General features: G+C 35.1%; 1 protein-coding gene across 2 annotated transcripts in view; it reads right to left on the minus strand.

Annotated features, from left to right (window-relative positions):
• Nucleotides 1–1,118: 1,118 nt before the first annotated feature.
• Nucleotides 1,119–10,769, minus strand: part of LOC132151484 (dynactin subunit 2-like) — a 17,728-nt gene continuing 8,077 nt past the window's right edge. For both annotated transcript variants that reach the window (XM_059559600.1, XM_059559599.1), the window contains exons 3-14: nucleotides 8,981–9,077; nucleotides 8,200–8,261; nucleotides 8,020–8,118; nucleotides 7,047–7,207; nucleotides 5,797–5,947; nucleotides 5,148–5,213; nucleotides 4,656–4,694; nucleotides 4,479–4,556; nucleotides 3,691–3,762; nucleotides 3,516–3,618; nucleotides 1,643–1,734; nucleotides 1,119–1,568 (exon numbers count right to left, since the gene is read on the minus strand). In XM_059559600.1, coding sequence (XP_059415583.1) covers nucleotides 1,482–1,568; nucleotides 1,643–1,734; nucleotides 3,516–3,618; nucleotides 3,691–3,762; nucleotides 4,479–4,556; nucleotides 4,656–4,694; nucleotides 5,148–5,213; nucleotides 5,797–5,947; nucleotides 7,047–7,207; nucleotides 8,020–8,118; nucleotides 8,200–8,261; nucleotides 8,981–9,077 — 1,107 coding nt within the window. In that variant the 3' untranslated portion in view covers nucleotides 1,119–1,481. The remainder of the gene's footprint in view (nucleotides 1,569–1,642; nucleotides 1,735–3,515; nucleotides 3,619–3,690; nucleotides 3,763–4,478; nucleotides 4,557–4,655; nucleotides 4,695–5,147; nucleotides 5,214–5,796; nucleotides 5,948–7,046; nucleotides 7,208–8,019; nucleotides 8,119–8,199; nucleotides 8,262–8,980; nucleotides 9,078–10,769) is intronic.

A 10,769-nucleotide genomic window follows, 5' to 3' on the forward strand; every position in this document is an offset into this window, starting at 1 on the left:
AAAGCAGTAGTAGATGTTCATCAGTAAATCAATGTAAGAAATACAACTTTAGATTTTTCTGAAATATTGAAATTAATGTTTAGCATCAACTAATATTAATAATAGCTTTAGAAGTAGTTCATAGATCATGTTAAAATAGTTAACTATTAACAATTGAAACCAGTTTTACCAATATTTTTCTCTCTTGGAATGAGTTTCAGAAAAGTCCTATGTTTTTGAAGAGTGAATTTAATTAATATATATATTCAGCTTAAAGATCTGACTGGCAAGGAAAACAAACTTACGCTTAAATATTGCAAAAAAAAAATTAAGAACTTAACAAAGCTGATGAAACATGCCAACAAAATAATGTCCATATGACAATATCAAGGCAATGCATATTACTTCTGAATGCAAGGATTGAAGTGTGGAGATAAGCATCAAACAAATACATTTCTAACCTTTTTCCCTTGATGTTCATATTTCACATTATACTAGAAAATTTATAATTGAGACTTTTAGAGACAAATATAAAAATATTAAAAAAAATGTAGCTATATGTAAAACTATATGAAGCCACAAAAAAAAAACAAATATTATAAAAAAATTTAAAACACAAATTTACAAAAAACAATCTACATAAATATAATCTACAAAGCCTAAAAATATATATAAAATCTTAAAATCTACAAAAAAATAAAAAAGAATTTACAAAAAAAAACCTACAAAAATGTAAATATCTACAAAGCCACAAAAATATAAAATCTATAAAACTTTAAATTAAATTTACAACAAAAAATTACAAATATATAACAATATACAAAGCCACAAAAATGTAAAATATATTTAAAAAATGTATAAAAAATAGGAAATCTATTAAAAGAAAATTATTTTTTTTTTAAAATGTACAAAAATGTTTGAAAAATCTACAAAGCTATAAAAAAAACCTACTAAAATGTAAAAATATACGTCAAATTAACAAAAATATATAAAGCCACAAAAATATTAAATTGATAAACAAATCTCAATTTAGTAATCCTTATCCAATAATCTGAAAAACCCACTGAAATGTATTAGTGAAGGAACCCTGGGAAAATTGTGTGGAATGTTGTTAAAATAAATTAAACAACAACATGAAACAGATTTCTGGAAGCATTTTATTCCCCAGAGATGCATTTGAAATTCTATATTGGAAAATGATCATAATTTGTGGACTGTCACACATTAATAATACAATAACGGTTACAAGCAATCGCTCGTGAGAGCGAGTTAAAGTACAGACAAGCCTGTATTTACACACACAGCGTCTCATCACCTTCAAAACAAAGTCTGTGTACGTTTTTTGGCTGCTACAGAACTCAGACAGCTTCAGACTTTGGGTTTGAGGGACAGCATCTGAACGCTGAAGCTTTAGGAGCTTCTGTAGTGTGGGAACGTTTGGTCTCTGCAGAAAAACAAAAGTGCGGCATGAGAAACAGCTGGACTCTAATGGTCTCGGGCTTTTATTTGGAGAGTTTCTTCATCCTCTGGTCCAGCGCGGAGAAGTTCTCCTCCACAGACAGCAGGTTCTCCTTCATGGTTTGCTGGACCTGTGAGTGTGCAGAGCAGCAGGTTTAATGTGGGGTTTTACATTCGCTGGTGTTTCAGTGAGACGAGGACAGACCTGTGTGAGCAGAGTGCTGTTGTCCTTCAGAGAGTTGTTGATCATCTGCTGTGTCGTGTCCAGATGGGTCAGCAGCTGCCCAAACTGCATCGCTGCATGACAACAGAGACACACAACAATAATGCACTCCTGTACACACACACACACACACACATAAGAAATAACCACATGAACACCTATATTTTGATATTTCTATAATTTATTATTTATTAATAATAGCATCATTATATTAATATTACTACTATAATATATATATATATATATTATTGATATTATTATTTTGAGAGTTAATACTAATACTACTAATAATGATAATATTAATATGACTATAATATAATAACAACAACAATACTAAAAATATATTTTTTTAATTAATGATGATAATTAAACAATCATATAATAATCATTATTATAATAACCATTATTATATATTAAAAAAATTGTCCTGGGGAGAATATAAAATGATTTAATTCAATATAATAATAATTATAATAATAAATAATACATTTATTTATATGTATAATATAAAATACATAAACAATATTATTAAGATAATGTTATTCTAATTTATATAAAAATAGTATTACTATAATACAGTGAATCAACAGTAATATATTTATATTATTAATATTATTGCATATTTAACATTTATAACAACTATAAATATTTTGGAAATGAATAATAATATAGTAGTAGTATTTTGGATAAAAAAAAAATGCTTGCAGAAAGCACGTGATGTGATTGTGCTGTGATTGGGATTTGATTATGTTGTAATGTGCTGGTGTTGTGATGGTGATGTGATTTTGTTGATGTGATTGTGCTGTGATGCTGATGTGCTGTAGTTGTGTTGTGATTGTGTTGATGATGTGATTGTGATGTGCTGTAACTGTATTGGTGATGTGATGGTGATGTGACTGATGTGATGTGATTATGCTGTGATGTGATGGTGTTGTGATTCTGCTGTGATGGTGATGTGATTGTGATGTTTTGGTGATGTGACCGATGGGATTGTGATGTGCTGTGGTGGTGTTGTGATTGTGATGTGACTGATGTGATGTGATTGTGCTGTGGTGGTGACGTGATTATGATGTGATGGTGTTGTGTTTGTAATGGTGATGGTGATGTGATTGTGATGTGACCGATGTGATTGTGATGTGACCGATGTGATTGTGATGTGCTGTGACTGTGATGGTGTTGTGATTGTGATGTGATGGTGTTTTGATTGGGTTGTGACCGATGTGCTGTGACTGTGATGGTGTTGTGATTGTGATGTGACTGATGTGATGTGATTGTGCGGTGTTGGTGACGTGAATGATGTGATTGTGATGTGATGGTGTTGTGTTTGTGATGTGATTGTGATGGTGTTTTGATTGGGTTGTGACCGATGTGATTGTGATGTGCTGTGACTGTGATGGTGTTGTGATTGTGATGTGACTGATGTGATGTGATTGTGTGGTGTTGGTGACGTGACTGATGTGATTGTGATGTGATGGTGTTGTGTTTGTGATGTGATTGTGATGGTGTTTTGATTGTGATGTGACCGATGTGATTGTGATGTGCTGTGACTGTGATGGTGTTGTGATTGTGATGTGACTGATGTGATGTGATTGTGTGGTGTTGGTGACGTGACTGATGTGATTGTGATGTGATGGTGTTGTGTTTGTGATGTGCTGTGATGGTGTTTTGATTGTGATGTGACCGATGTGATTGTGATGTGCTGTGACGGGGTTGTGATTGTGATTATGCTGTGATTGTGATGTGACCGATGTGATTGTGATGTGCTGTGACGGGGTTGTGATTGTGATTATGCTGTGATTGTGATGTGATTTTGATTGTGATGTGCTGTGATGGTGTTGGTGATGTGATGTGATACCCTGCTCGTGCAGCTCTCTGACAGCCAACAGTCTCTGCACCAGCTGCGGGAGAGACGTGGCCATCGCATCCCACTTCTGCACCACGTCATACAGCTGAGACACCTGCATACAGAGCAGAGCGATCAGAGAGTGTCAGTGAGCGCCAGGGCTCTGCTCAAGTCCTGCGGGACGCACCTTACTCTGGGTCTCAGCGTCCTCGATGGCTGCCTTGTGCTTGGCGATTTCATTCATCTTCCCCAAAACACTCTGCAGAAAACCAGACAATAAGAGCTCAGTGCAACTACACTCACAAGAACAGCTCCATTTAAACACAGCACTGAAATAAATACCATTATTATTATTATTAGGGGGGGATTAATAATAATAATAATAATTAGTTTTATTATTGTTATTTGAGTGATTTTATTTACATTTAAATGTATTAAACAATTATATAATAGTAATAAAAATATTTGGCTGCAACATAACTTTTGCAAGAAAAAATAATAAGTATTTAACAATGATATAATACAATTATTATTATTGTCATTTGAGGGATTAATCATTATAATTAATAAAAATAAATGTAGTAATTAAATATATATTTTTAAACAATCATATAATAATAATAATAACAATAAAAAGCTTTTGCTACGGCATAACTCAGAATATAGATAATAATAAAATAATATAATAATAAAAAGTAAATCATAATTTTAATTAATAAAAATTTATTTAGTCATTTAAATTAAATTGTTAATTATATAATAATATAAATACATTAAAACATAAAAAAAAAACTACACTATAAAGTGCCATCTGCTGATTTTTGTGGGCTAGGGAAGTTTTCTATTAGTTCAGATGCAGAAAATTTCATAAAAGCCAGTTTTTACAAAAGTAGGGACATGATGAAGTGACGAGTCTGTGTGAACAAGCCTTTAGCGTCTGACACGGATGAGACGCTCGTCTCCTCGCAGCTTTACCTGTAGTCTGGCCTCCACCTGGTCCAGCGTGCCAGCGTCCAGCGCACTGACCCGCGCCTGCAGCAGCTCTATAGTGTCCTGCAGACAGGAAGTGAACTTCTATCACATGACCAAACTCATTCACTTCACATCAAGCTGATGGTGCTGATATAGAGATGAGAGAGAGTGTGTGTTTACCATCAGACTTCCTCCCTGAACCCCGGCGCTGAGCGGACCCTACGAGACACACACACACACACACACAGATCAGTTACAGTATATCAGTCTATCTATAATGCAATGATTGAAAGCTGAAGAATTCAAGGCTCCTCAGAAGAGGAGACGTTATTCTGACCTTTACTTGATCAAAATCATTTAAGACACAAAGAAGAAAGACACGTGAAGCTCCAGTTTATTTTTATTTTTATATACACTTATGAAATGTTGTTAAAAATGCATAGAAAAGCTTTGTTTAAACATTAAAAATGTACACCACCAGTAGGTGGCAGCAAGAGACTTTCTCACTGGAAGAGTGAGTCACTGAGTCGTTCATTCAAATGATTCGTTCAGACAACTAATTCACTCAAGTCTTTATGAATTAACCACTGAATCAGTGACTCAAATGATCAATTCAGAAACACAAATCATTCAATAAAAAGCATCAAGCACCAACAAACGTGATTCTCGCACCTGTTTCTCTGAGCCGGATCCCACTGCCATCTCCAGTTCGGCCAGCCGTCTCTCCAGCTCGGAGACCTACAGTCACACAGAGAACGTCAGAAATATTCACAAGAAGCAGGGATTAAAGTGTTCCCTCAGTTCATAAAGACTTAATTCCTGACTGATTCAGCCGTTCGAACGAATCAATCGAATGAATGATTCAGAGATACAATCAGGGACTTGCTGCCACCTGCTGGTGGATTTAATTCAATCTTTAGGATATAATTTCAGTTCTTTAAATCATTTAATATTTCTGTATTGTACAAGCCACTTTTGTGCTCTTTTGTGTCATCTCTGTAGTACAAATTCCTTTCTTAAAACTAATTTCATATGATTGGTAACTTATTTGTCTTAAAGGAACACAAAAGTGGCTTGTAGGTACATTTATACAAATATAACGTTTTGAATACCGAAATATTAAATGATTTATATAACGGAAATTATTCGCTAAAGATTAAACTAAAAGTCACTGATTCTTTCACTGAATCATTCATTCAATTGATTCGTTCGAACAGCTGAATCATTCAGGAATGAAGCAGGTGACTGTCTTTATGAGTGATGGAACACTTTAATCCCTGCAGGAAGTGACATCACACTGGGTGGTTCCAACAGGCTGTACTTTAGCAGACTCGGTGAACTTCTCTTGCTCCGGTCGGCTGTGGAGCTCGTACAGAATCACTCCATTTGGTCCTTTGGGTGCCGCGGTCTTGCCTTCTGCCCCCCCGCCGCTCCTCACGCCCCGAGCCACTTCCAGCTGAGTCAACAACCGCCTGCGACACACAGGACCAGCTTTCAGTGACCACTTCCTGAACCAATTAAATGCTGGAAAAATGACTAAAACGAGACGACAATGAATATATCAGCATGCAATATGTTTTAATAGAGAAACATTATTGCAACTTTCACTGTCATCGTAATATTTTGGTTCATTTGACCAGCTTTCATTAAGTAGACATTGAGAGTGCATAATTATCTAAGTTCTTGATATTAATTTCTATAATAAATCAGCACACTAGTTAATAACCTGTTAACTGTAACTCACACTTTTGAACAAAGACTTGAAAGTGTATGATCCAAACCTACATTTTTATAATTCATGATATTTTGTGACATGATTTTGATGTACCATTTTCACTGTAATGCAATGTTTGAATTTAAAATAGGTTTCAAAGGATGAATTTTGAGATTTTATGTTTTTCAAGTGATATATGATTTCTGATGATTTCTAAAGTGTGATAGAGGAAAAGGCAATGAAGAAGACTTTTTTTGACAAAGGTCCTGTTACGATGTAGGTTTTTGAGGTGCATTCTTGCCATAAATTAATCTATTACTTTTCCTACATCATTTTTAACAAAAAAGATAGGTAAAATATCTATTTAGGAGTCTTAGACCTTTCCAACGAAATAAAGTTTGTCATGATTAGATTAGGAGTGTAATATAGTGAAGTAAACGTAGGCGTCCCACCATTAAGGTCAAATAAACCACGTGTGTGAATCGAATTATAAAATTAAAAATGTCCCTGTCACTTTATAGTAATTTACTGCATCCTTGCTGACTGAAAATATAGTTTAGCTCTGACCTGAAGATGTTCCACATCCCGAGAGAGCTTGGGAATTTCATTAACCAAACTCTTTTAATTTTTTTATTAAAAAAAGTGATTGATTTTTGCTTATTGCTGAAACTGCAATACTCAAAACAAATTTCTCGGATCACAACAATCATTACGATTATCAGTACTATTACTAAAATTGTGAAATGTTTTCATTGGCTAGAACTAGACTAAGTCTACTAAACAAAAGCAGGACAAGGTTGAGTAACTATGATAAAAAGCAGCGGAGTAAAACGACAGCAGCGGGAGTTGGATCTCACTTGGCGAGCGCTCCGTCGGGGTCGGTGAGGTTGATGTGAGCGTTGGGTCCGAGCACAGAGTCCAGATGAGCTGAAACCAGCTGCTGTTTGAGCTGCGCCGCCTGCTGAGCCAAAGCCACCGGAGTCAGACGCTCCTCCGAGCTGCTCTCTTTAGTCGTGACCTGCAGAAACACAGCAACGTCACATCACACACAAAGCATGCTTCTTCAATAACACATGCATGTCTGGACAGATATTTGACCAGAATTAGCAGCCCAGTGATCCAAACTTGGTAGACTAGTACACTGGGATTTACAACACTGCTCAAAATGTTGAGGTTGGTAACATGGTCTAATGTTTTTAAAAGGCTGCATTTATTCGATAAAAAAATAAGTTAAAATTTTTAAAATATTATCACAATTTATAACAACTGTTTTCAGTGTTAATATATTTTTAAATATAATTTATTTCTGTAATGCAAAGCTGGAATTTTTGACATTACAGTACTGCAACAAAATCATTTAGATATTTAAATATATTAAAAAAAAAAATTTAGTTAGAGCGTGATTTATATATATAATTTAAATTATTATGCACCAATATAGTACAATAAGCACTTTTTGATACCTGCATTTAATTGATCATAAACAGTTTTTAAATTTTAAAGTATTATTAAAATGTAAAACAGCTCTTCTTATTTATTTCTGTGTATTTTCATCATCATTCCTCCAGTCTTCAGTGTCACATGATCTTCAGAAATCAGAATAATATACTGCTCAAGAAACATTTCTGATTATTATCAATGTTAGAAACATTCATATTTTTGTGGAAAAAGTGATGCATTTTATTTTTTTCAGGATTCACAGATGAACAGAAAGTTCAAAAGAACAGCGTTTATTTGGAATAGAAATCTTTATAAATATCTTTACTATCACTTTTGATTAATTTAACGCATCTTTGATGATTAAAAAAATATTAATTGCATAATTCTGACCTGAATTTGTTCCACATCCTGGCAGAGCTCGTGGATTTCATTAACTAGTCGCTGATATTTCTGCTGAGGAGTTTCCTTCAAGCCACAACCCTCAGCTAACTGCAGGACCAGAGGAAATAAATCAGATCAAACGCTGAGAGACTCCATAAAACTGAACAGATCATGAAGAGAACCACTCACAAGCTCGAACTCTCCAGACTCATAGCCCACCCTACGACTCTTACTGATGCGGTCCGAGAAATCTGCACACACACACACACACACACGCACGCACGCACACACACACAACACACACAATCACACACACACGAAATATTCATATTTTTTTATATTTTATAAAAGACCAATAAAAGGCAGACCCAATTATAGTTAACTAGAACTAAAACCACAAAACACTTTTGATACTTAAATTAAAATGTAGTTTAACTTCAAGTAATCATAACAAATAAAAATAAGAAATTATAAAAACAACACAGAGTAATAAAAATGACAAAAACACAAAAACAAAATGGCTAAACATTTAATAACAAAATTTAAATATAATAAAAATAAAATCAAAGATAAAAATCCTAAATATGAATTAAAGCTATAATAGTATCACACAGATATGTAAACTGTAACACTGATTTGAAATCTTTGATGTTAAAATTAGTAACGAATTCTAAACTAATAATTTATTTATAGATCATTTAGATGCCCAGATGATTCACGCTAGTAGATGCAACATTAAAGAATAAAACGAAAACCATTAAAAAAACATTTTTTCTAAAATAAACTAAAAAGTTAAACTAGCTTTATTTCAGATAGTTGCCAAATTTACGATTTTCATTTAGTTTAACTAAATGCTAAAATAACTAAGTGTATAAATATAAAAAGAAAAAATGCAATTTTTATTCAAATATGACTCCAATCTATAATATTTACTCAGTGATGGTAAAGTAACAGAAGAGGCCGTCCTCACCCAGACCCTTGGTGCTGACGTGTTTGTCTTTGAACTTGTCGTAGGCGGCGTTGGGATTTACGACGATCCGCTCCACGCTGTCACTACACAACTCCTCCTGTGAGACGAGTCACAAACCAATCACACCAGAAACACACGTCAACACACCTGGCTGATTATAAAGGAGACACTGCTCTGATTGGCTGAATCAGAGGCAGTTAGGCCCCTCCCACAGAAGGGGCGTGGCTGATTGGAATGATGATTTAAGAGTGACATGCGTGAGCAATTATTAAATCACTCTTCATGCATTTATTCTGTCATACACACATCAATCTGGCAGGAAAAGATTCAAGCTGATGATAGGTGTTTAATAAGCTTGAGCATCATCGAAAATATGCTGGATTTTTTGTGTACTGTGAATGTTTGCTAAAGTGTTGTTATGATCAGAGCTTAGTGTGTTACAAGTCTCTATTCCCTTCTCTGAAGTAAATCTAAAGGTTGAATACACTATGAATCTGCGTGTCTACTGTGTAATCGTTATGCTGCAGGAACACACACACACACACACACACAGACGAGCGTCTGAGCTCACACAGCGTTCGGACACTGCTCTGTTTTAACTGGCCGGTCGTTTTCAGCAGCATTTAGAGCACTTTCTGGACTTTAAACGTACATACCTTTTCATTCTGGAGCATCAAGAGACAGACAGAGAGAGAGAGAGATTTCCACAGAAATAACCATGATCACATAGTAAATACGAATGGGAAAGACCTTCTGCAGCTATGTCGAAGCCTGGGTCTGTATATCATCAACAGTAGGTTACGAGGAGACACTTTAGGGAGATTCACATTTTGCTCACCTCTGGGGAATAGCAGAGTTGACTATATGATAACAGACATAGATCCTTCATCTCTCAGATCATTCACTGTTAGAGAACTAACCCCTCTGTCCGATCTAGTGTTGTCACGGTACCAAAATTTCAGTATTCGGTACCGATACCAGTGAAAATCCACGGTTCTCGGTACAAATTTCGGTACCAAAGCAAAACACAAAAATATGCTAATTAAAAAAAAATAACTTTTTAGCACTAAAAATAAAACCAATGCCAATTAATCACGTTGTCTGCGTTCGGTCAAAATGATTTGCTGAAATCAAAACAGGGACGGTAAGAGATCAGCGCCAGCCAATGAGATGAACTGAAAAGTTCAGATCTCTTGATGGAGAGAGAACTCTGAAGCTCAGATGCTGAAATTAATGCAAGCGTCATGCGCTTCAGTCTATGTAGTAAACAAACCCGCACGTCTCTGCCATTCATTAATTCACACAGAGACGCGCAGAACACTGATTCATATTTCAAACAACTTTTGCGGCTTAACATTTACAGATACTGGTCCATATGGAGATTTGATTTGATTAATTTATGCTAACTTTGACAAATTCCATGACTGTCCATATTAAAATGTAAGTTTCATTTTCATGACTGGATTTTGAGATTCCGTCCTCGTTTTCTGCTTCGCGGAAATCATAGCGCTGAACCGGGTTTGAACGGGACCTCGGTACTACCGGTACTTACAGAAACCTGGTACCGTCACGACTTGGTACCGAAGTACCGGGTCTTTTGACAACACTAGTCCGATCACAGTCAAATCACTGTGTATCTCAAAAAGACTGAAAATAACATTAACACAAAGCCCAGTAATATGTACAACATCAGAAAACTACAGATGGGCTGAAAACAGCGCTGAAGAATATCAGAAAGCACTTAGCAGCCAAAAAATACTGTACAAGCACTGATAGATAACTTTCTAAA

Source organism: Carassius carassius, chromosome 10 (genome assembly GCF_963082965.1).
Source record: "Carassius carassius chromosome 10, fCarCar2.1, whole genome shotgun sequence".
In the NCBI taxonomy this organism is placed as follows: domain Eukaryota; kingdom Metazoa; phylum Chordata; class Actinopteri; order Cypriniformes; family Cyprinidae; genus Carassius; species Carassius carassius.